Source organism: Carcharodon carcharias, chromosome 26, assembly GCF_017639515.1.
Source record: "Carcharodon carcharias isolate sCarCar2 chromosome 26, sCarCar2.pri, whole genome shotgun sequence".
NCBI classification, from domain to species: domain Eukaryota; kingdom Metazoa; phylum Chordata; class Chondrichthyes; order Lamniformes; family Lamnidae; genus Carcharodon; species Carcharodon carcharias.
In genome coordinates this window covers 39,926,418-39,953,247 of record NC_054492.1, presented here as the reverse complement: position 1 = coordinate 39,953,247, position 26,830 = coordinate 39,926,418, and the positions used below count along the sequence as shown (strand labels likewise).

The 26,830-nt window shown below is 39.7% G+C and overlaps 1 protein-coding gene across 1 annotated transcript in view; it reads right to left on the bottom strand.

Moving 5' to 3' along the window:
• cgnl1 (cingulin-like 1) overlaps positions 1-26,830 on the bottom strand; it is a 150,371-nt gene that overhangs the window by 9,834 nt on the left and 113,707 nt on the right. The window contains exons 13-15 of the mRNA XM_041174928.1: positions 20,324-20,485; positions 19,580-19,669; positions 2,780-2,863 (exon numbers count right to left, since the gene is read on the bottom strand). Of these exons, the coding sequence (XP_041030862.1) occupies positions 2,780-2,863; positions 19,580-19,669; positions 20,324-20,485 (336 nt within the window). The remainder of the gene's footprint in view (positions 1-2,779; positions 2,864-19,579; positions 19,670-20,323; positions 20,486-26,830) is intronic.

Sequence of the window (26,830 nt, the reverse complement as noted above, 5' to 3'; positions counted from 1 at the left end):
GTTATAACCTCAACTCCCACAGTCCTGCCTACCCCTGATAACCTTTCACCCCCTTGCTTACCTCTGCCTTAAAAATAATCAATGAATCTGCTTCTACTACCTTTTGCGGAAGAGATTTCCAAAGATTCATGACCATCAGAAAAAAAATTTCTCATCTGTCTCAAATGGGTGATCCTTATTTTCAAACAGTGGTTGCCTAGTTCTAAATTCTCCCACAAGAGGAAACATCCTGTCCACATCCACCCTGTCAAGTACCCTCAGGATCTTGTATGTTTTAATTAAGTCACTTCTTACTCTTCTAAACTCCAGCAGATACAAACCTGCTCTGTCCAATCTTTCCTCATAAGACAACCCACCCATTCCAGGCATAAGTCTAGTAAGCCTTCTCTGAATGACTTCCAATGTATTTACATCCTTCATTAAATAAGGAGAACATTGCTGTGCATAATACTCCAGATGTGGTCTCACCAATACCCTGCATAACCGAAGCATAACCTCCCTACTTTTGTATTAAATTCCCCTCACAATAAATGATAAGATTCTATTAGCTTTCCTAATTATTTGCTGTACCTGCATACTAACTTTTTATGATTGATGCACTAGGACACCCAGATCCCTCTACATCTCAAAGTTCTGCAGTCTCTCACCATGTAGATAATGTGCTTCTTTTCTATTCTTCCAGCCAAAATGGGCATTTCACATTTTCCCACATTATACCCCATTTGCCAGATCTTTGCCCACCCACTTAACCGATCTGTATTCCTGTGTGGCATCCTTATGTTCCCTTCACAATAGAGATTGCAACAATTTATGGTGTGTTTCACTAGTTTTTGAGCTGCGATTTGTTTTTTAATAACAGACAATTGCACAAAATTTGGACAACTGTTTAGTTTTAATTATTCATTAATGTGATGTGGGTGTTGCTGGCAAGGCTAGCACTTATTGTGCATCCTTAATTGCCCCAGGGAAGGTGATGGTGAGCTGCCTTCCTGAACCACTGCAATCTGTGTAGCGCAGGTACACCCACAGTGCTGTTAGGTAAGGGATTTCCAAGATTGTGACCCAGCAATAATGAAGGAGCGACAAAATATTTCCAAGTCAGGATAATGTGAGACTTGGTGGGGGGGGGGGGTGATTTGTAGATTGTGGCAATCCCGTGGCCCTTCCATCTTTTGAGGAACTAAAGGTCAGGTGCTTTTTGAGGTGCTTCTGAAGAAGCCTTGGCAAGTTGCTGCAGTGCATCTTGTAGATGGTGCACACTTCAGCCACTGTGCACCATGGCTGAGGGAGTGAATGTTAAAGTCGCAATTTTGTATTTTCACATTGGGTAAAACTTGGATATTTCACAGAAACAAATTTACTAGTGAGCATTTTGACGGTTTTTGTAGGGTGAGATCTGGACATCTACAGCCAATAATTCAATTAAAATTAATTATCAGAACTTGGTAACCAATGCTTTACTTTGGATGATGGATACAAACTTGGACAATATCAGCACACTGTAGGATTTGTACTAATGGACAATAATATACAGTAGAATTTGTACTCATGGATAGTACAAGCACACTAATTTCTGCACTGACGGATAACTCCACTGTTTTTAATGAAGTGAGATTTGATGCTGAAGTCACAGTTGACATCCTGGATTTCAGCAAACCTATCCCGCTTGCAAGGTCACCACCAAGTACATGAGTGTGCCTTAGTAAAACCCTCGACAGGCAGAAAGACACTTGCATGTAGGAAGTGTAGTTTTCTTTTCAAAACAAGAAATTGCTCAGGAAACAGTGCATTAGTTGTTACAATCAAATAGAGCTAATTGAGCGTTAAAAGTTGTGTAAACACTTGCTTTTTGATTACAAGGTGAATCTAACCAGTTTCTTGTAGAAAGTTAATATGAAGGCAGAACCAGGCCATAAAAAGTGTCAAGAGATGTAAGGGTGCAACACCTTTTTTCCATTATCCTCTCTTCCCATTCACACCATTTCTACTATTTGCAAATCATGAAGGAATCCCTACATACTCATCTTTTCTGCTCCAAAATGATTAGCGTCACTTGTTGCCTTCAAATCTGCTACTGTTCATCCAGTGTACCACTCCATGATCAATATTCCGTTAGGTAAGTAGTAATTAAGGTCATAAAACAATAGCTATTCTCTCATCTTCAGTCGTTCCCTCAGTGCCATACCACTCTCTCCATATTATCAGCACTACACAAACAGATTTCCGTTCCATTGCCTGAACAGTTGTGTAACATCTGTTTCTCAATGTCTCAATGGGTAAATGTGCTGCTGTATGTGACATTGAGCTTGACAAACCAGGAGTGTCCCAGCTTTAATCCCTTCTCAATGCTTGGTTAGTCAAGGTCAACTGGAATGGCAATCGCAACATTACAATAGACACAAGATAGAGCCACTGTGGAGAGAAAAAGATATCAGCAAGGGTTGCTACTCCGGACTGCTATCCTGTGACACCTATAACACTGCTGGACTGTCATACGGTAAACCAGCAAGAGGAATTGAAATAAGAATGCACAATTGGTGATGCCAATGCATCTAACTGGATGTATGACCCATAACCATTTTCATCTGCATGTTTTATTATCTTTGTGAATGATCTTAAAAACAAAGTTTTAAATTTCAGCGTGCACTTTTCATTGCATGATTCAAGACCTGCTAGAGTGTCATTATAATGGTTTATTTCTTTAATTAGTTACTGCAGTATTGAACTTACACTTCATAATTCAAGAAGTCTGTTTAAAATTTACTTAATTATAAAGTACCTGTCTCTCTAACGAAATCTTGTCACACTCTAGATCTTGCCTTGTCGCTCTTTCCTGGAAAAGTTCATTTCGCATTTGTTCAATCTGTCAGTGAGAGAGAGAAATTATGTACAGCTGTTCCATCAAAATGTCTTGGAAAATTCAACCAAACCATTCATGTAAAAAGTTTAATTGCGCAATATGATAATTCATTTCTTCATACCCATCCCTTGGGATGTTACTTTATGTTGAAGACTGTTGTTACTTATCTCTTCCTTGGAGTTAGTATCAATTCTCTTACCTAACCAGCGATTTAAAAAAAAATTGAGAGTATGTTTCTCATTAATTATTTGCTCAGCATCATTTCTGAAAATGAATGTAATACAGTGGCAGTCAACGTATCTCTGAACTGCATATGATCAAAAAACCTTTTACCTTCACCCCTGCAATTTCAGTTGAAATCGGCATTATAAATGCTTGGTTGCTACATTCACAAGTCCTGACATTTTTCACTTCCCAATTGCCAAGACTATGCAGTGCATAACTGTACCTCCCAACTCTCTGCTTTAAAGCAAACAAAAGACATTGGGATGTCCAACATGTTAACTTGACTCATGAGCATTTTAGACATCAATCAATTACAAAACTCAGAATGTGTTCACTCTTTAGCACAGCATCCTGCTTAAAAGTCTAAATTTTAAAGTTAACTTTTCAATGAGTCATATGTATTCAGTTACATTCCAGAATCAAATGCTGGCAAATTAAACCAGTGTCAAATAGATAAAAATAATAATCCATACCAACCAAAGTTTGTGTTGTAAGAGCAGATAGAGAGGCTACCTGATATAAAAGTAATCCCAGTCCCCATTGTACTCAATTCATTAAATCTGCATTATTTACATCCTACCTGTTACAATATAAACAGATGCTCACTTCAACTCCTGAACTCAGCCACTGACTAATGAAAATAAGTCTATATATGACACATTGGTTTCACCCCTTCTGGGAAGACATTAGTCTGACTTATGGAGCTGGTTCAATGTGTTGGCTGAAACTGATAATCCCCAATATATTCCCACAAATTAATTTCCAAATGCTGAAATCAAAATATCAGCCTTGCAAACTCAATTTCTGCAGTAAAATCCCATTCTTTTAAACAAAACAAATAGGCAAATTTTAATAAATATGAGTTTAAACCAAACCACAGCTTTACATGTGAACATAAGTAAACAAATACAGCAAAAGAAAACAAACAGTTATGAATACAATATTTCAAAAACAGAAATTCCTTTTGGCAAAGGCACTCAGAACACAGGTGCAGTTCCAGAATAATTTCTGTGAGTTTCCTATCTCCTACTTCACAGGTCCAACATAAACATGATAAATCTTCAGCTGCTCTATTTTATTTCCCCTGGAACTTTTAAAACAAAAATATTTTTCCATCAAATTATAGGCATTTGCTATTAAGTAGAATTCAGTTTATGGACATTACACACACCATTACAAATATACTGGCAGGACCATGAAGGCAGTTAGAATGCATCCTATGTATAATAATACTATCAAATGTGCTATCATTCAGATGAGATGTTAAACCAAGCCCTTGCACTTTCAGGTGGACAAAAAAGTTCCCATGGCCCAGTTTGAAGAGAAAGAGTCCTCCCAGTGTCCTGGTCTACATTTTGTCCCTCAACCAACATCACTAAAATAGGTGTCATTGTGGCGAAACAGGAGAAGACTTGAAGAAATTCCTGGCTTTTAGTCTCAATGGCCCAAATTTTGCAGCTGACCTCAAAAGAAAGCTGCCCACAAAGATATAACGATCTTTGTTTTTGATATTCAAAACTTTACTATCACTTTCTATCCAATTATATTTTAGCAAACAATACAGTTTGAATTACAGCCCATGACAGGTTGTTACCATGCCACACTCCTTGGGTTGTTATTGATTGAGTTTCCAATTCCAGCTGTTGCAAGATGGGTGCTTCTGCACGGGACCAAAATTGCAGAAAAACCGTATAAGCAGGCATTGGAAACTTTTCATGGCAATCAAAGAATAGCTTGGATATGATTAAAAGTGAATGCGGCACAAATACAATCATCAGGCCAAAAGGAACGTAACAAGATACTCTCAACCATAATGACTGTCTAACGAGATTGAAAGCCAAAAATGAAGAAATAAAATTGTCATTCTCCAAAAGAAACATTTGTTTGGTGTTAGGACTAATGGGAAACAGCCTACAACTTTCTAGGATTCATCCTGATTTTTTTTATATTGGGCCTGAAAGGCCAAAGAATTGATTTTAGAAGCGAGTTAGCATCTGGAATAAATGCAGATGTAATTTAAAGTCTTATGCTGAGGTTGAGACACACTTGTATTTAGGGCTGGACTCGAATCATCCTGCAAGAGGTGCCTAGTATTGTAGGTACAGAAAAATATTTCTCACTAGATTTGATACAGTAATCTTAGATTACATTCTTTTTTCGCTGTAACTCCATGTACAATATTCATAACAATAGCGGTTATACTAAATTCCAACAGAGTCCATGATTTTCTGTCATTCAAATTATGGATGGAAATCATAGGTTATGTGCTTCCTGCGAACATGCTCCCTGAAGGAATCTCGGAATTTGCCATCAAATCTTCTCCCTTTTTCCTTTAAAAGGGAAATTTTAATTAACCAGGCATCTATAATTTTGAACAGAGTATTTCCTCAATGCCATAAACTGATATGCTGTTGGTTCTGCATAAGTGCCTTCAAAAGCAATAACTGCTTGCCACCTTCAGCGTTCGCTTCTTTGAACAATCTACTGGCTTTTAAAACCCAAGTTTGCCATCACTTAACTATTTCTTAAATCCCCTCACCTTTCTTCCGACTGTTTTCAAATTTTGCAACATCAGTGAAGGCAACTGCAAATTCATTCCTTCAATCCAATGATACTCAAGGAACAGCCTCTCCATCTTTCGACTGGGCACTTTACAGCCTGCTGTGCTCAACAATTTTCGATCATAACTTCTGCCCCATTTTGTTTTTTTTTCTGCTGGTTTGGTCTTCCTTCTTGTTTCTTTCATAATTCCTCTACTTTGCATTCGGGTGGCAGCTAACCTGCCATTCACACCTCCTCCAGGCACATCTTTTGTTTCCTTACCTGGCCCATTATTATTTCTTTTGGCCCTGCACCAACATGACCTTTTGCCATTTAACCTCTCCTGGGGTTGAGAACCCGAGAGGGAATTCAGACAGAAGGAAAACAAAGCTGGTAATGGGAAGTACAACAGCAGTAAGTGAAAGTGGAAGGCAGCAGAAACAAGGCCAGCATCAAATTGAGTCAAAACAGAATAATGTTAAAAAAGCAGAATTAAGTACACCCTATCTGAATGCATGCAGCATTCACAACAAGGTAGGTGAATTGACGGCATGAATAGAAGTAAACAAGTATGTTCTAATTGCCAATATGGAGATGTGGCTGCAGGGTGACCAAGGTTGTGAACTAAATATTCAAGGATGTTCAACATTTAGGAAGGACAGGCAACAAGGAAATAGAGGTGGCATATCACTGATAATAAGGGACGAGATCAGAACATTAGTGAGAGTGAATCTTGGATCAGAAGAATAAGATATACAATCAGTTTGGGTGGAATTAGAACACAGCAAGGGGCAGCAAACAATTGTAGGAGTTATTCACAGACTACCAAGCATTAGTGGTAATGTTGGGCACGGTATAAATCAGGAAATTAGAGGTGCATGTAACAAGGGTAATACAGTAATCATGGAAGACTTCAATCTACATATAGACTGGGTAAATCTAATGAGCACTAAATCCGTGGAGGACAAATTCCTGGAATCTTTACGAGATGAGTTTCTAGAACCAACTAGAGAACAGGCTATTTTAGATCTGGTATTATGCAATGAGAGGGGACTAATTAATAATCTTGTTGTAAGAGAACCCTTAGGGAAGAGTGACCACAATATCTTGGAATTTTCCATTAAGTTGAAAATTATGTAGTTTTGTTTCAAAACTTAAAATCTTAAATCTTAACAAAGGAAACCATGAAGATACGAGGGGACAAGTTGGCTATTGTTGATTGGGAAAACACATTAAAAGATATGACAGTAGATGGACAATGACTAGTATTTAAAGAATTAATACATGGTTTACAACAAATTTATATTCCTTTAAGGGACAAAAACCCAACAGGAAAAGTGAATCAACCATGGCTAACAAAGAAATTTAAAGATTGTATTAGATCAAAGGAAGAGGCTTATAAAGTTACCAAAAACAGTAGTAAGCCTGAGGATTGGGAGTGTTTTAGAATTCAGCAAAGGAGGACCAAGAAACTGATAAAGAAAGAGAGAATGGAAATGAATGTAAACTAGTGAGAAACATGCAAACGCACCGTGAAAGCTTCTATAGGTATGTAAAAAGGAAAAGATTAACAAGGACAAGTGTGGGTCCATTACAGGCAGAGACAGGAAAATTTATACTGCAGAATAGGAAAATGGTGAGAAGCTAAATAATTACTTGGTGTTTATTTTCACAGAGGAGGAAACAAGAAATCTTCCAGAAATAATAGCGAATCAAGGGACTAGTGAGAATGAGCAACTGAAGGAAATTAGTATTAGGAAAATTTAATGGGACAAAAGTTGATCTACATCCTAGACTGTTGAAAGAGGTGGCTATAGAGATGGATAGTGGATACATTGGTAGTCATCTTTCAAAATTCTATAGATTCTGAATGATGCCTGCAGACTGGAAGGTTGCAAATGTAACCCCACTGTTTAAGAAATGGAGAGAGAAAATGGGGAACTACAGACTTGTTAGCCTGACATCAGCAGTAGGGAAAATACTAGAATATATTAAGAAGGATGAGATAACTGGACATTTAGAAAATAATATTATTAAGCAGAGTCACCATGGATTTATGAAAGAGAAATTACATTTGGCAAACTTGTTGAATTTTTTGAGGATGTTGCTAGCAGAATAAATAATGCAGAACCAATGGATGTGGCACATTTAGATTTTCAGAAGGCTTTCAATAAAATCCCACACAGGAGGCCAGGAAAGAAAACTAGAGCACATGGGATAGGGGTAGTATACTGGCATGGACTGAGGATTGGTTAACGGACAGGAAAGAGAGAGCAGGAATAAACTGATCATTCTCAGATTGGCAGGTAGTGACCAGTGGGGTACCACAAGGATCAATACTTGGGCCTCAGCTGTTCACAATCTATATCAACGATTTGAATGTAGGGGCTAAATGTAATATTTCCAGGTTTCCTGATGATACAAAGCTAGGTGGGAATGAGAGTTGTGAGGAGGATGCAAAGAGGTTTCAAGGGGACTTGGACAGGATTAGTGACTGGGCAAGAACATAGCAGATGGATTATAACGTGGATAAGTGAGAGGTTATCCACTTTGGTAGGAGCAGAGGTGCAGAATATTTCTTAAATGTTGAGAGATCAGTAAGTGTTGACATCCAAAGGGGTCTGGGTGTCCTTGTTCATAAGTCACTGAAAGCTAACACACCTTCAGTATGTGCGAGATAGAAGGGCAGAATGTTAGACCTGAGCCACACTGCAAGCGTAGGTTTCCCTTTCAATTGCTATGTTGAGTGGATATGGTTACAGAGGCTGTCTTTTGCAGTCAGTGCATGTAAAGTATTTCAACAGAATTTAGTGTTAACACTGGAAATTAGAATTGGATTGGAACCTTCCAGCTTTGTGTGGTGCAGTGCCACACTGAACAGTACAGTTATTAAATGAGCCATTGGATCTGCTTCAAAATGAAAGGATAAATAGAATTCCACAAGCCTGTGATCAATGGATTATGATAATTGATATGACATCATCAAATCAAATTAGTCTCCTCATATGGTGGTTGACATAAAGACCTTGGAAAAGGTTCAGAGGAGAGCCACAAGATTGATTCCCAGCTTAAACAACCTTGAGCTATTCACATAGGCTTAACAAGGAGGGCTCAGCCACAGCTTGCATCTACAGAGCATCTTTAGGGAAGTAAAATGTTCCAAGGGGTTAGGAGCATTATCAGATGAGTTTGCCTGCCAAGCCACACAAGGGGATATTAAGATAGGGGACCAAAAACTTGGTCAAGAAGGCAGGTTTTGAGAAGCGTCTTAAAAGAGGAGAGATGGAGGTGCAGAGGTTTCATGAGGGAATTACAGAGATGAGGGCCCAATCATCCTATGGTATGATGGTGGGCAAAGGAAATTGGAATAGACAATAAGCCAGAACTGGAGGTGCAGAGATTTCTTCGGAAATTGTTGAGCTGGAGGAAATTACAGTGATAGAGAGTCCGAAGTCATGGAGGGACTTGAAGACAAGCACGAGAATTTTAAATTAAGGTTTTGCTGGCCTGGGAGCCAATGTAGGTTGGCGAGCAAAGGGGTGATGGGTGAACGGGATGATGCGAGTTAGGAGATGTGCAGCAGAATTTTGAATGAGCTCAAGCTTACAGAGGGTAGAGGATGGTAGGTCGACTCATTATTGGAATCAAGTCTGGAAATAACTCAAGCATGGACAAGGGTTTCAGATGCATAGATTTCAGGTGCTTTGATAAATGTATATAAAAGAGTTAAAGGATTTTGCTCCTACTGGTAGATTGGGAAGACCAGTGTATAAGTCACGCATGAGTAGGGACTATGTCAGATGTTACGCAGTTAATTTATGAAACAATTTGCCAGATCAGGCAGTGAGTGCTGACTCTTTGCATACCTTCAAATGGCAAACAGGCCTCTTCCTGGATGGGTCAGAGCTCACATCATCACTTATTTTATTCGTTCATGGGGTGTGGGCATCTCTGGCTAGGCCAGCATTTATTGCCCACCCCTTGTTCAAAGGGCATTTAAGAGTCAGCCAATTTGCTGTGAGTCTGGATCACATGTAGGCCAGACCAGGTAAGGACGGTTGACTTTAAGGACTTTAATGAGCCAAGTGGGTTTTTAGAATTGGGGGTTTTTAGGATTGGCAATGGTTTCATGATCATCAGGTTTTTAATTCCTGATTTTTATTGAGTTCTAATTTCACCATCTGCCATGGTGGGATTCAAACCTGGGTCACCAGGGCGTTACCCTGGGTCTCTGGAATACTAGTCCAGTGACAATACCAATATGCCACCGCCCGCCCCTAAGGGTAAGTTGGTAAAGTAAAGTAGGTAGGTAAAATGCAAAGTAATATAAGAATTGCCAATTATAAGAATTGTGGCCCCATGGGCTAGTTTTGATCACCTAAGGGCAGTTGGCGTGTGTCTTCTGGATTTCCCCCCCCACCCCTTAACTGGCCTTGAATTTTTATCCGCTTTCAGGAATTACACAGCTAGCCAATAGGATGTATCTAATTATGAGCATTCGGGCGTTGCAACTGTATAGGGTAGGTTTGATGAACTGGTAGTCCTTTCCCATCCATGATTTCTGTATGCTCATATCATATTGTAAAAAATTTACAAATAATTGCTCGGTAAATTTTACATGCACTTCAGATGTAAAAACATTAGATTTAGGCATAGCTGGCCATAATGCACTGTCAAATGGGACACCCCTAAAGTATTCAGAAATTTGTAATGGAGGCCCATATCTTTTAAATGTATCCTGTGATGCTATTCTGTCACCTATCAGTTTTCAACCTGACCATATACGCTAATAAACTGTAGAATTAAAAATGTGATATTTCTTAAGTGCTTTTCAAGGTATTTTTGGAAGCTTAAGCACAGTAGAACATGGCAGACTCAGGCTTAGAGTGTCCAGAATTATGCTGGAAATATGAATTATTTGAGTGCAAACAGGTTTTGCTTGCATCCAGTCTGCTATTCTGGTACTCAATACAGTTCTATTTAACTTAGTGGTTCACTTAACCACTTGTACAGTGGTTAATGTTAATAATAATCATTAAACCAAAAATGTAACTTTATGGTTAGAAAATATATGTCTTTTTAAAAAATTGTGCTTTGCTGGCCTGAACCTGGTCAATCTGCTCTCAATGTCCCTTCACATAGTTGCCTCTAACAAAACACAAATGGACTGGGCTGATGGTTTCTCCACAGAACAATGAGACTGGAAACTAGCCTATCGAAGAAATCTACAACTTAGATTTTAAAAACTAAAGGTCTCTTTTAAAATAAAAACACTTTGCCTCTAATATCACTGCAGCCATGTCTTGTAATATTTTAACTCACACCAGAAAGATGCTAATTTTTGCTTTAGAACATTAAATAACAGCATACATTTAACACTATTGCAGTGTTAAATTTTATAAAGACATTTACTAAATAATTTGAAGTTTTATTTTTTAAGACCAAATTTAAAATTATGCTGCAGTAGCTTTGAAAATATAATTGCGAGACCAGTCTAAAACATTTGAAACAGATACTAACAGGAATGTAGAATTACTTTGCACTACCTGTCCCATGCATCTCTATTCCTGAACTATTTATCCCTGCAGATCTTAAGCTTTACTTACCTTTTAATTGTAGTTAAAAACCTCATTATTCCCACATTTATTTGAAATCAAAGAGGTTAACAGTCTAGTTGTTGGTGCTATGTTTTTTTTAATACTATACACTGCTGAATTCCTTCTTACTCTGTTCCATTTCATCCATTACTTTTTAATGTTTAATGGAATAGTTTTCTTTTATTATTTGGCATCCAAATTCCTCCTGCTCTCTGGCTGGAATGAATTATTCTCTTCAATAGATCCAGAAATGCATCCCGCAAGAAAATCAAACCTTTTACAGAACAAATCCTGATTAGGATCCATTTCAGCTGTGGTTTTCATGCATGACAACACTACCAACCCCCCACCCCCCCATCCCCCACCCCACCAATTAAAGTGAATCAGAACCCAAATTTTAACCCCCAATCTACCAATCCATCACAATACAATACAAAAAGGCTGATCAAACTGGAGACTCCTATTTTTAATTTCAAAAACTATATGGTGAGATATTCGAAGGTGACAGTCACGCAGAGATCTACAATAATTGCAGCCAAACCTGACTCAGGAGGGAGAAAACCAAAACATGTTAATTATTTGAAAGCTTCTGTTCTGGAGGTTGCATTCCAAATCACTTATTGCAATGGCCAAAATATTAACTTGTCTTGCTAACTTACTTCTAAATGCTGTTGACAAAGCTGGGTAAAGGATGGAAGCTAATTCTTCAAGTGTAAACAATGGTATACACACCTGTTAAATAATCCTGACCTTTTGGTTCTGGTTCCTACGGTATAAAAAATGTGTAGCCTCTTGTGATTAGTCTTCCTTATAACTAATTTTTGTAGATTAATAGTGAATTATATAGACAACTTTTTGGCCAGAAGTATGTCAAGGAAAGGGTGGAGATTTCACTAGGTAGGTAACACATCTTTCCTTTTAATTTATATTTGCAACATGTGCAAAGGACACTTTTCTTCCTGTCAATTGGTAGCAATAGAGACACACTCCATCAATCATTTTGTAAGTCCTTGTTTGGAGGCAGATAAACAAAGTCCAGGTTCATAAGAAACAAGTAATAGTCTAGTTTTGCATAAGTGTTTGCTTCTCTGAATAAGCAGCTACAGTCAACAGGAAATTCTTGTTTCCATTTCAAAATACAAAGTAGATGAGGGAACAACTATCCAACATAAGAACATGAGAAAAAATCATGTTCTAAAAATGGCCAATTGGCCCTCCGAAGCTCATCCATCTATACCCCACCCCCCTAGACAACAAATCAGTTGTACTACGAATACCTAACCTTGACACATCTCTAGAATCTTGCATGATTATTCAAAAATTATCACCTCTTGCATGAAAAAAAAATATTTAATCTTTGATCCCAATTAATATTTCACAAGTTTAAATTTTAATTCTTGAAAACAAGGAAAATGACTCAGATTTATATAATACATTTCATGCCAACCCAAAGTACTTTACAGCCAATTGAATATTTGAAGTCTAGTCACTGGTGCAATGTCGGAAATATGGCACTGAATTTGCACAGAGTAAGATCTCACAATGTGATAAAGTCTAGGGAATCTGTTTTAGTCATGTGGTTTGATTACCACACCAAGGATGACCCTTCAGTTCTTCTTTGTAATAGTACCATGGGATCATTCACATCCAGCCGAGACTGTAGGGGGGACCTCAATTTACTGTCTTATTTGAAGTGTCAGGCTAGATTCTCCTGCTCAAGTCTCTGGAGCTGACACTTTGAGACAGATTAAAATCAACTTGGTTTTCAAGAAAAATTTTGGTTGAGGCTCCCAATACCCTCATGCCTGACTTGAAAGTTCTAGTTCCTGAATGCCTTCCTCCAAATTTTCAACAGGATCAGCATGAGGGGTAGAAAGATTTGTTAAAAGTTGTTGGATTGAACAGTTTGTTCATGAGAACTATCTTCCTGCTCCTGCCAACCAGGTTGAAGAAACAAGAGTGAGAAGCAGTAGGCATTTAGGATTTTGATGATAAAAACAAAAACATAGATAAAAACAAAAAACTGTGGACGCTGGAAATCCAAAACAAAAACAGAATTACCTGGAAAAACCCAGCAGGTCTGGCAGCATCGGCGGAGAAGAAAAGAGTTGACGTTTCGAGTCACGAGGCCAGCCATACAAAGGGTTAAAGACAGAACAGTTTCAATGCAGCACCCAGTGGCTCTGGGTCAATGTATTTCAGGGACTTTTAGGCATGACACAGCTGCTCACTTACCATGGCAAGGAAATTTACACAGTTGATGTGAAGCAGCAGCATTTCAAGAACACAATATACCTTGTGTCCTGATCCTGTCAGAAAGTGAAGAGGGGCTGGGGCATTTCATCCTTCACCTCAATCAGTGTAAAAGTCAAACAGGCACATACACAGTTAAAGACATGGTGGAACAATAGCTCGAACTGGTGTATTATGATCAGCATGGCCTGTTATAAGGTTAATCTTATTCTCTAATGAAAACTTGATGTGTATGGACATTATTGAAACTATTCTTGTACAACTGTCCATCCAGGATAGTAATATTTTTGTGTTGCTGCTAACCTGTCCGGTGTCTATAAAGTGGCTTACATGCTACAGTGGTGAACTCCCTCCAATTTGTCAACAATGTACCTGAATGTCCATCTTAGAACAGCAATCTGTATAAGCCATTTCTTGTTAAAAAGACAAACTTCAAACATAAATATGTTATTAATTACCAAGGCATATTCAAACTGAGGGGAATATATTGTGGCCTAATCACACCATGCAGTGACAAAGTCAATTGAAATGTCAATTATTAGGAATTCAGTGAAAGCAATCCAGAGATAATGTGCCCACGGGTCATGTTTATCCAAAATTAAAGAATGATCAAATGTCAGAATACAACAAAAATTGCACACCAAGTAAATGGGCATTGTAATTATCCTTTTAAATTTGGAATATAAAGGAAACTAAATACAATCCTGAAGCAATAGATGCATTAGAGCCATTTCATCTTGCACGAACAAGAGAACATTCCACAATCTGAAGGTCATGTCAGTTGTTAGGATTTGAATGTTAGCATTTATTTCCTTTCTTGCATAAACTGATTAGATCTCCTCTGAGTTTATTTATTCTGCTCTGCATCTGTATAACCACTGTGCCGATAAATGCTAGAGGGACCTGAGTCAGCACAACGGAACAAGCTTAAACCAGGCAAAGCTAATGACATTTTATTTTCTGCTTGGGCTAGTGGGACCTCATTTCCACACTCTCATTTCTCTGCTTCCAACACCTGGTATCACTGGTGTAGCAGGTGCACAGTAATCAGCGGGGATCTCATCAGAGCGCGCCAATGATGGCGAACGTAAGGCAAGCTTATCTTCCCTTTACTTCACCATTGCCGTGGTAACTTCCTTACATCTCACAGCAATTAGAACACAGAGAGCAACGCTGGGTCTTTTTCATATTAATAAGTGGTTGATTACTCGATGCCAAGTCTGAGGGGTTGGGGGCGAGGGGGGTGGTTGCAGGGGGAGCAGAGTAGGTTTTCCCCCTAGTTCTCTAAATTGCATAGGGCTGAGTATATGAAGGAGCTGCTGTGTAGGTGAGATAGCTGGCATGGGCAGGCAGGGAGGGAGTGAAAACACAGGCATGAAAGTGTGCGTGTTAGAAAAGGAGAGATGCAAGGTGTGAAGAGATGAAGTTTGGGCCAATGGTGGGGGAAAGACTTGTCCAGTAATATACACAAAACAAAAATGATTTCATGAGCAAAACAAACAGGATAAGAATGTTGTAGTCTAATGTGACTAAACAAATTCAACAATGATTTCAATGACTGCCTCTAAAGGTAATTTATAAATTCAAATGTTGCTTCACCAGATTTGAAGCTCAGACACATTCAGCTGAATATATAGGAAAAAATACCCCCCTGCCACCCCCCATTTTGGGTGGGGTGGGGGGGGGGGGGGGGTGGGGGGGGGGGTTGTACGGGGGCAGCCCCTAATCGGGTCCTCACCGCCATTTTACATGGGCCGCCCAGTGTGACAGCACCCAGAAGTTCTGTGCGTTCTCTGCACGGGCGAGAGGGGGAGGGTTTCCCTGAGTTGGGGTCCGCTCTTTCACACAGGCACAGAGCTGCCTCAGGGAGATAAGTTTTAAAAATTTTAATATAGAGAAAAAAAAAAATTAAGATGTCCCCTCATTTGACAGGGTCACATAGGCTGGGACATGTCAATGAACTTTAATGAAAAAATGTATTTAATTTATGAACCCTTCATGAAACCTCATCCCGCCCATGGATGTGATTCCATAAAAAATACGAAGACCGCCTGGGCTCTTCACCTGCCCGACAACCTTAAGGTTGGACGTGCAGCTTTCTCAATAGCCTTAATTAGTTAATTAATGACCTTAATAGGCCTTGGACAGTTCGGCAGGCACGCATGCCTGATGTCACCCCGCATCATTTTACGCCTTGGAGAGCAGGCCCCCCCCACCACCCCCCCACTCGCTGAGCCAAAAATTCTCCCCATAGTTTAGATAAATATTGAAAGGTGGTCAATCCCACTTAACATAAAATAGAATGTAACCAGAAAGCTACTTAAGTTTTCTGGAACGTTGCTTTACGTCTTGTGCAAAGATTCCTAGCATTTGCACGACCTTGTATGTGAAGTGCCTCCTGATCTTGCCTATAGAATAACAGTGGCCACACTTCAATATTTACTCAAAGGCAGTGAAGCACTTTGAAATGTCCTACAGATTTGAATGAAATGTTATGAATACCTGCATTCCTTTCTTTAACCTTCTGTGTATTCTGGGCAGGACTCGGTGCAATGCACTCTATGAATTAGAAGCCCTTTAATACTAAGCTGATTAAATTTCATGAATTTATTGTGTATTTTACATTCCTATTATACAAGCCATTTCCTTCTGGCAGCACTGTTAAATACTGTAAATTATTCTCACCAGTGGAGACATACTGATGGGTATGGCTAAAACTGAGGCAGCTACAACTCAGGAAGTCATTTTACAAAACAAAAACAGAATTACCTGGAAAAACTCAGCAGGTCTGGCAGCATCGGCGGAGAAGAAAAGAGTTGACGTTTCGAGTCCTCATGACCCTTCGACAGAACTTGAGTTCGAGTCCAAGAAAGAATTGAAATATAAGCTGGTTTAAGGTGTGTGTGGGGGGAGAGAGAGAGAGAGAGAGAGAAGTGGAGGGGGGTGGTGTGGTTGTAGGCACAAACAAGCAGTGATAGAAGCAGATCATCAAAAGATGTCACAAACAACAGAACAAAAGAACACATAGGTGTTAAAGTTGGTGATATTATCTAAACGAATGTGCTAATTAAGAATGGATGGTAGGGCACTCAAGGTATAGCTCTAGTGGGGGTGGGGAGAGCTTAAAAGATTTAAAAATATTTAAAAATAATGGAAATAGGTGGGAAAAGAAAAATCTACATAATTTATTGGAAAAAAAACAAAAGGAAGGGGGAAACAGAAAGGGGGTGGGGATGGAGGAGGGAGCTCAAGACCTAAAGTTGTTGAAATCAATATTCAGTCCGGAAGGCTGTAAAGTGCCTAGTTGGAAGATGAGGTGTTGTTCCTCCAGTTTGCGTTGGGCTTCACTGGAACAATGCAGCAAGCCAAGGACAGACATGTGGGCAAGAGGTGCTTAACCAGCATGGAGATTACGTAGTGGGTCAGAAATTTGGGACTATAAATTTAACAGCTCCACCTCCATTCCATGCTCGTTCGTCTCCAGTGAGACTCTGACACTGGCAACAAAGTCTCACAAAATTACCCTATTTTTCCTTAATTTCCTCTATTTTGTGTCACTTTTAAACAGTAATTGCATGAATGTGAAAACCTTCAAACCAGACACCTTTTCCATGTTTTTGTAACTCCATACATTTTAGGATATGGTACATATACATGAGCAGGCAGACAGGGATTCAGCTGAACAACTCATCTTAAAGACTGCATCGATGCAGAATGTGAAACCCACCACCATGTGGAGTTATTGAGGCAAAAAGCATTGATAACTTGATAAGTACAAGAGGGAGAAAAGGAATATGTTGATTGGGTGAGAGGTGGGCAGAGGCTCAAGTGGAACATAAACACCAGCATAAACATGTTGGGCAAAATAGAGTTTTGCAGCACAGAAACAGGCTAAGTAAATTCTATGAAAGTTGATCAGCCATTGCCTAACATTTATTAACTACCTGGGCATCATGATATAGATTATCAGGAAGTATGCCAGTGGGACATCAACATTTAGCAGATTTTTCATGAACATATTAGCATATCAAAATACCCACTGTCTCCTCAATTTCAATGGGCATCATCTAGGCAAGCTAGTAACTAATTCACAGGTTGCTTTCCAATGAAAACTAATTAGCTTGAGATGCTGTAAAGCCAAATATAAATCCACTCTTAAGTCACACAGATGACAAAGAAGCCTATAAGCATTGCTGTAACAAGAAGATGTTGAAATACCGTCTAATTTAAATATACAAAGTAGATTTAGATCATGAATATCAAAAACGAGTAAGCGATCATTTTGGATAGAACGATGGCATTAGAAAGAAACAGGTAAGGAAAAGTAGAATCGCACATAAGGCAAGATGTAAAATAATCTTCAATTTATAACCTAATACAATCCAATTTTAAAGGAATTGTTACATCTGTGAAGCAAAAACAACAACTTAACATGTGAAGTCAGAAGAAATAAAATGCTCTTTCTATAATTTCCCAATTTAAAACCTATCAGTGGTGGAGGTTAAAAGGACTCGTTTAATCACATGCCAGAAAGATCAAATGACAAAAACATGATGTAAAATTCTGTAGCTCATGAATGTTTTGTTCCCTAGGATTTGGCAACTAATCAAGGGAAAGAACAGCTCTTAAATGGTGCATGAAATCAGTTGGATAGATGTTGGCTTCACTTGATAAAAAAAAAACCAATATGGTCATTCTGTGAGTGAAAAAATTGTTGTGCCTTTGATATTTCAAAACAATATATTATATAGGAACAAAAATCTCTAATGCTGTAGTCTCAATAGTAATTCAGTCTTCCTGCAGATTATATGGGTGCAATTAGTTAGTATTTTTGGCTTTGGGGCTTCTATCTGTAGAAGCTACCCACACAATAGCAGTCAGTGAAAATGGAGATCGCTAGTAGACTGTAATGCAGCTCAATGTTTGCTTTCAACTCTCTGTTACATCACTTGTAGACTGTATAAACTGAAACTGATATGGCATCAATGACAGCTATTCTCTGGCAATTCACATCGGTTTACACCAGCTTTATTCAAACATCTATATAACCTATTATTACTGAAGGACTTAAAAGAACACCCAAGGTAGCTTGGGTAAGTGCAAAAGTGATATAATCTGAGATGGCACTTAAAAACTAAAAGGCTACTGATCCTGAAACTGAGGAGTCTGATTCCACTGTCATATTATTTTACTTTGCTGCAAATAAAAAAGCTGGTTTCAGGATAATGCAATACCAAGTAGCTTGCACCACGTTCCACATTTATCTGGCCTTACACAATGATGCTTTCTGAAGAGCACAGAGCAGATTGAGAATACAAAGAGACCCATTTTTTGCTGGCAGAGAAACAGTGGTATTTAAAATTTCCATTCCAAGGGTGTTAAGGGTTACAGAACCGTGGATGGAGTTAAGGTATAGCTCAGTCATGATCTAACTGAATGGCAAAACACACCCAAGGGACTAAATGGCCAACTCCTGTTTCTATGTGAATATTTTAATCAAGCAGCTTTTGATAGTTACATGAATTTATTAGGGGAGAAGTGAAACCAGTGAATTTGGTTACATCTTACAAAGCTGTAAACAAATTGGTTGGAACAAGGTAGGTGCAGTCATTTATATTTATGAGTGAGGCCAATGGCAGGAGATCTGTGGGTTTTTTTAAGTTGCTTTGGCAGTAAATATTTATTAAAGTCACACACTGACACTGCCTGTTGCAAAACATATCATGAATTATAAACAATGATTTGTACATTTTTATGGTTGGCACGCCTACACATATCCAAAATATAGTGCCACTGAAAAATACAAAGCTTTGCTGCTTAGTTCGGCTGGGAGTAAGGTGGGGGGGGGGGGGGTTCAATCTAATGCGTAGCATCCTCGACCACTAAAGCAACATTAATGCCCTGAAATTTTGCCAATTGTTGGAGGAAATGCTGTCCCATTGATTTAGTGTTGTCCATATTTTACTCTTTGCTGGCTTGTTATTAAAATTATACCTTTTGTGAAACAGATTCTTATGCTGTAGATTGGACAACAATTTCAACAGATCAATTTATTTCAACAATGCCTAATCTATTATCTAGTTACTGCAACCAACTTAGTTACCTGTTCTCTGTCTCTACTGATGCGATCTGTCAGAAGGTCTGAATTGCTTCTCTCCTCATCCAGTTCCACCTCCATCTCTGCCAATTTATCCTGCAAACATAAATCAGGTTGAGGTGGACAGTGGCTTGGAAATAACAACCACAGTTCTCATAAAACTGCTTTCACCTTTTGTACAGGTATGATCCATTATGCTTCAACGACAGCTGTTAGTGTGCAAATATTCTAGGTATAAAATTCTTTAGAACAGAGATACAGAATTGCTAAACCAATGCTGCATCACACAGACTTCTAGCTTTTCAAAGTACACGCAAATGTATTTATTCAATTAATGGAAGTCCATTTTGATAACATGCTCCTGAAGATATAAAGATCACATTATATTAACATTTATGATGTTAACACTTTATTTGTTGACATATTCAAGTGTTAAAATCAATTTTGTTTTATGTTTGATCATAAGCAGTTTTCTAGGATTTCAACCTCAATGCCGATTTCATGCTTTTTGTTTTCTAACTGCCATTGCTCAAATCCATAAATAAATAAACCAAGAAATATTTAATTATCCTTTGAAGGCGAAACCTATTTTTTGGAAGGTCAATCCAACTGTAGTCACCTTTTGGATTCTTCTAAAATTAGCTGCACGGTCAGGGGTCACCACTGTGACCCATGCTGCATTCAGGTCTCCTGGATAAGAATTCTGAACAAAATGTTAAGAAGTAAACTTAATCGCTAATTTTTGTTCACCTCCATTTGCTTGATCTGCCGTATTCGATCATCTTTTAAGTGCATTTTACTTTCAAGGTCGAGCTCTAGGTCACTGATGTTCTGCTTCAGTTGCTGGCTCTTCAGAACTGCTTCATCTCGCTCCTGGCAACAGCCGTCCAACTCCTCTCGCAATTGCCGCATCTGATCCAAAATACAGCCGACCACATTAACAGGTTATTAAATAAAAACTGTTAAATGCTGAAAATCTAAAGTAAAAACAGAAATTTCTGGATGTGCACAACAAGGCTAATTTTTCTATAATCAAGTGCGGTATGTATTTAAAGCATTTTATGCTTTGAAGGTAGATTATTTTAATTCCAGTTATTTTGGTGATTATGATCATATTAGTAAATATAACTGTGAAGGAAATAAGTTTTCCCTCGATCTCATAAATTACGTATTCTTATGATAATAAAGCTTTCTAAACTAAATATGCATGCATAAGTATCAGCCTTGGCTTTCAGCCAGCAGGTGGTGAGTTCAAGCCCCACTTCAGAGACCTGAGCACATAATCCATACTGACACTCTATGCAGCAATGAGGGAGTGCTGTACTGTCATTGGGGCCATCTCTTGATGAGATCTTAAACCAAAGCCTTTTCCATCCTCTTTGAAATGCATAAACAATCCCATGACACTAGGCAAAGAGTAGGGAGTTTTCCCTGTGTCTTGACCAACATTCATCCCTCGAATGCCACCATTAAACAGATTAACTGACATTTATCTAATCACTGTCTTTAGGACCTCCCTGGGTGCAAATTGGTCACATTTCCCTGCTGCTGCCCTGGCATGACAGCCCCAATGGCATTCCCAGCAGGAGGCCCCTCTTTCCCTGCAGTGTTCCTGCAGCCAGTGGAGTGACAGATTACAGCTATAGCCAAAAGTCAGCTCTCTCAATAACTGATTATTAAAGACTTTCCAAACCCGGCCAAAAAAATCCTCCAAGAATCTCAAGCAGCCAGTAACAACTATTCAGAGATTTACCTCCATGGAGTTGGGCATCCCCTGTAAATGCTGCTGCCCCTGCAGCCTGCTTCCTAACTATTTGTGCCATGTCTTTCCTGGTTGGCTTAAGAATCACTGAATCCTCCCAGGTACCAATTTCCCCAAAAGGATCCTAACTGAACCGCTGGATCCCTATTTATACACTTTAATGAGCTAACATTGATTTCAGATAGCCGCCAGAGACACTCAAGAATGCTTTTACCAACATGGCAGCCACTGCCTGTCAGGCACACTTCTTGTACAGCAAGTCTAAGCGCACAACTGCCACTTGGGCTGTCAATTTAGCACCAAAAAACTGGGCAAAAGGTAAATGAATTTCCATTTCAAGGGGTCTTAAGATCTTACATTGGAAAATAAAATACTCATTGTATTCAAAATTACAGAGATTTAACTTCAAAATTGTTGTACATATGGAAAGCTGCCAAACAAGCAGATATAAAAACAAAAAAACTGCGGATGCTGGAAATATTGTTGTTGACATCTTTTGATGATCTGCTTCTATCACTGCTTGTTTGTCCCTACAACCACACCCCCCCACCACTTCTCTCTCTCTCCGCTCCCCCCACACACCTTAAACCAGCTTATGTTTCAACTCTTTCTTGGACTCGAACTCAAGTCCTGTCGAAGGGTCATGAGGACTCGAAACGTCAACACTTTTCTTCTCCGCCGATGCTGCCAGACCTGCTGAGTTTTTCCAGGTAATTCTGTTTTTGTTTTGCCAAACAAGCAACCTTGGGCTGCTGTCAAGTGCCCGGTAACAGGCACAGAGCAGCAATGGTGGCGAAGTGGGGCTTTACAAACTGGTTATGTAACCATTTTCATTAATGGAACTGGCGTGAGGAAACAAAAAACTGGAATTTTGAAGAAGGACATGCACCAATAGAGATCCCACCTTCAGCCAAAAGATGGCAGTAACAGGACAAACCTTCGCTGCAACCTTATCAATATTGACCAGCACAAAAAGCAATTTTATTCAACATCACAGCTTCATGATCCCTAGCATTCACTTGATTAAATCCGTTGTACTCATTAGAATATGCTAGAGTACAGAAATTAACTTTAAAAAAAACATCTGTACTGAATTTAAAACAGCCACATATTTTCTCTATTATGCTCAAAGTCCATTCTATGAATTTGGTGCATTGTGTGGAGAAGGGGATGTGAGATAGGAAAAAGTAAATACATAGCAGCTTGATAATTTGATCTTGGCCAGTGGGACTAAATTAGTTATGGAAACAACTGCAAACAAGATCATCCCTGGGGGAAAACATCAGTGGCAATTTGGTTAATGATGATAATTTTAATATAAAAACAGGGATCTCTGTATGAATTCATTGTGAATATTTTTATTTTATGATGTGTATTATAATACTTGTTAATAAATAAATTTTTAATCCATTTATGTAAAAGAGTTATGGGTTTCAAACAAAGTTCTTAAATAAAAACAGAAAATGCTGAAAACACTCAGCAGGTCAGACAGCATCTGGAGAGAGAGAGAGAGTGAGAGAGTGTTTGTCTCATGATGATCTCTCAGCAGATCGGTTAGACTTCAAACTTTGACACCACTGTTTATTTGGGGCCAGGAAGAGAGCTGCTGGGGTGGAAGAAACTCAGAAGCTAGGGTTTCCAAGATATCCTGCAGGTTTCGGCTGCACTGCGTTAGTTGAAGCAGCTTGGAGTTTTGAAGTTTTTGAATTCAATACGTTTTTCACAAGTTAAATCCAAGAGTGACCTTCACTATTTTTTTTCTACTTCACTGTAGCGGTTCCACAATTGATTATTTTTGACTGTCTAAGTCTTTATTAGGATTAGCGGAGCAAGACAATAGACTTCTCCTCACTATTCAAAATCACGTTTCTCTGTTTGTAAACTGCATTGGAGAAGCTGGATCAATACTAAAGTTTATGGATAAATTCATCCATTTGTAGCCAGTGTGTGTTTTTCTATGAAGAGTGCCAATGTAATTTGATGCTGTGATATTTTTGCTTGCTCTTCCATGGCACACAAAAAAAAACAAAGTGAGCAGCAAAACAGGCCCAGTTGGAAGAGAAGATTGTCAGCTTCCTGAAACATCGAGATAAATGGCTCTGCAGAAACCTGGGGAGCTGTGTTCAACATGAACTCCGACACCACCACCCCTGCCACTGAAACAGGATGTGGAGAGTTTGCATAAAATAGAAATACCATATAATTATCAAAACTGCCTTTTGTACACAGGCTTTCAATAATTTCTAAACGCCGCAAAGATTTTATCCACATCAAACAGGAGGACATGCCTGTCAGGCACATCCTTAATTCGAACAGAATTTAGCCCTTGTCGGGCAGAAACGGCAGTCGGAGCTGGGAGCAGTCACAAGGCCGCCCGTGATCGGGTCCCCCGACTGCAATTTCACACTGGCCGGCCAATTAACGGCCCAGCCAGCGTGGAACGCGCGCTGCGGCGCTCGGCACTGCCGGGGGAGGGGGGGGTGAGGTGAGGGCGGGGAGAGCGCGAGCGCTGAAGTTCGCACATGCGTGCACTCGAGGTGCAGTAAAAGCTCCGTGAGGGGCATGGAGCTGCCTCCTCAGGGAGCAGAAGGTTTTTAAGAATAAAAGTAAAGAAATTTAAATTAATGAATGTGACCCTGGCTGGGGTTTTCCAGCCCCGCCGTGGGGGGAGGGGGCACCCCAGTCCTAAGTCCATTGACTTGCTGTGGGACCAGCAGTGGGTGGGCGCAGAAAAAAATCCCACCACCTGTCACGTGAGTCGGGGTGTGTTCAATAGGAGGGTCAAAAGTTTTTTTTTTTAAAACCACTGGTCAATGCCACACATCCCACCTGTGAACAGTTGGGTGGGCAGTGAAAAATTCGAATCAATTAATTGATTGGTCAAGGGCCTTGATAGGGCCACTTAACACATTGGCGGGCGCGCTGCCAACTCCCACGCACGTCCGCCGACCGAAATATCGCGCGAGGAGGTCGGGACGCTTGCCCTGAGGTCACCGCGCATCATTTTACGCCTGTTCGGGCCGGGCGTACACCCACCTGACCAGGGAAAACTTCTGAGATAAAAGCAAAGACCTGTGGACGCTGGAAATCCAAAACAAAAATAAAAACAGAAATACCTGGAAAAACCCGGCAGGTCTGGCGGCATCGGCAGAGAAGAGCACAGTCGACGTTTCGTGTCCTCAGTTGTCCTGTCGAAGGGTCATGAGAACTCGAAACGTCAGCTGTGCTCTTCTCCGCCGATGCCGCCAGACCTGGAGAGAAAACTTCTGCCCTTTGTCCTGTTCAATGTGGATCAAGTGATGTAATGTGAAATTTCCTGGAATCCTTCAACCTTTCTCTGATTAACGATCGAGTGCATGATGTTACAACCTCCCTGTCTGGTAAAATTTGAAAATTGGCCATCCTCCTGGACTATTTGTAACAAAGTTTTACTTTTCTGCAGAACCTATATAATTACATCTGACATATTCTGGAATTAACTAATTAATCAGAAATGTGAAGATACTCCAAAATATACCACCTACCAGATGTACACATTCTTGATTTGTGATCTTAAGATTCTTGTAAAAGTCCTGGCAAACAGGACTGAACTGCCACCTCCCAAACTAACCTAACCCAGATTAGACGGAGCATTACTTTTCCATGGTGCATTAGCAGATGTAACAGGGTAGAACTAGAAGTAACTTAATGCTATGATATCTTACAAGCTTGACATGGTAGCTGGGGAGAGAGAAGGACTGGGGATATTATACAACATGCCTGTAATCCCTGTTCAGCTAGCAACAGTCAGCTCTATATTTAAACAACAAAACAACAGAACTCCGGGTAGCAGCATTATCCGGGAAAGCACTCCCTAGACAGAAACATGATGCCTTGTCACTAGTGTTCTTTGTGCTGCTATTCAGTTTAGAGGTTAACAGTTATATCAAAAGAAAACAGGGGAAAAATTTGCATTCATATAGCACCTTTCATACCTCCATACATCACAATGTACTTCGTAGCCAATTAATTACTTCTGAAATGAGGTCACTGTAGGGAAATGCAGCAGCCAATTCATAAACTGCAAGGTCCAATAAATGGCATCAAGATAAATGCTGGCCAGGGCACTGAGGCACTCTTCCAAAAGGGCCACTAGATCTGACCAGGCAGGCAGGGCTTCAGTTCAACGACTCAGCCAAAAAATATCACCTTTGACTGTACTGCACTCCCTCAGTACTGTACTGAACTAACTGTCTACATTATGTGCTCAAATCTCTGGACCGGAGCTGAATCGGAGCCAGGAATCCCACCACTGAGTCAAGTCTGGCACTAAAAGGCCAGTGTCTCAATGAAAATGGAGGCTCAGGACACATCAGGGCTATTTTTTAACCTTACAGTAAACACCAAGAGAACCAGTTCATTTTCCTATCACAAGACTGTGGATTAAGAATGTCACAAAGCAACCGGTTCGTCCTGAAGCTGACACAGGAAATTTTACAGAAAACAAAGGAGCCTGAAGTTCTCAAGAGTGGCTTTCATAATCCTTTAACCATTAGTCATAATTTCCATTGTTTTCACTTGGAAATCGCTGGACTATTTTGGGATTCATTCTTATCAAAAATGTTTAAGACCACATTTGCTAAAGTAAATGGGAGAGAAATTAAGTGTGATGTCTCAACATGATTGGCATTTTGAAGACATTCTTCAGGCATTACAATAACCTGTTTGGGAAAAGTTTTACATTGGCTTAGGATGGGGTTAAGATTGATCTACAGGCATCGGACATATACGGATGTAGAACTAATGGTTCTTTCAAAAGAATACTTGTAAACCTTTTGCTGAAAAGTTTCATTCTGCCTATTAGGATCACAGTGTGTGAACAAGTTTACTGCTTAAAAGTTTATTTAAGCCATTGTCTTCTGACCTCATCACGAACTCCAATCCCTAGCCAACGACTTCACCCCTCTGCCTGGCAACTGTCTGAGGCCATACCAGACTGTTTGCAACCTTGGCCCCAAGATAAGCTTCGGACTATACATCTGCACCATCACTATGACCATCTATTTCCACCTACCTAACACCACTCAACTCCACCCCTGCCTCAGCTCATCTGCTGCTGAAACCCTTATCCATGCTTTTGCTGCCACATGACCTGACTCTTGCAACGCACTCCAGCACAGCCTCACATCTTGCATCCTCTGTAACCTTGAGGGCATCCAAGATTCTGCTATCCGCTCTTAGCCTTCTACCTCTTATCTTAAAAATATGCCCCCTGGTTATTGACCCCTCTACTAATGGAAAAAGTACCTTCCTAACCACCCTATCTATGCCCCTCATAATTTTACACACCTTTATCAGGTCCCCTCTCAAGCTTCGGTGCTCCAAGGAAAACAACTCCAGCCTATCCAATCATTCCTCACAGCTCAGACCCTCCAGCCCAGGCAGCATCCTGGTAAATCTCCACTGCACCCTCTCCAATGCAATCACATCCTTCCTATAATGTGGTGACCAGAACT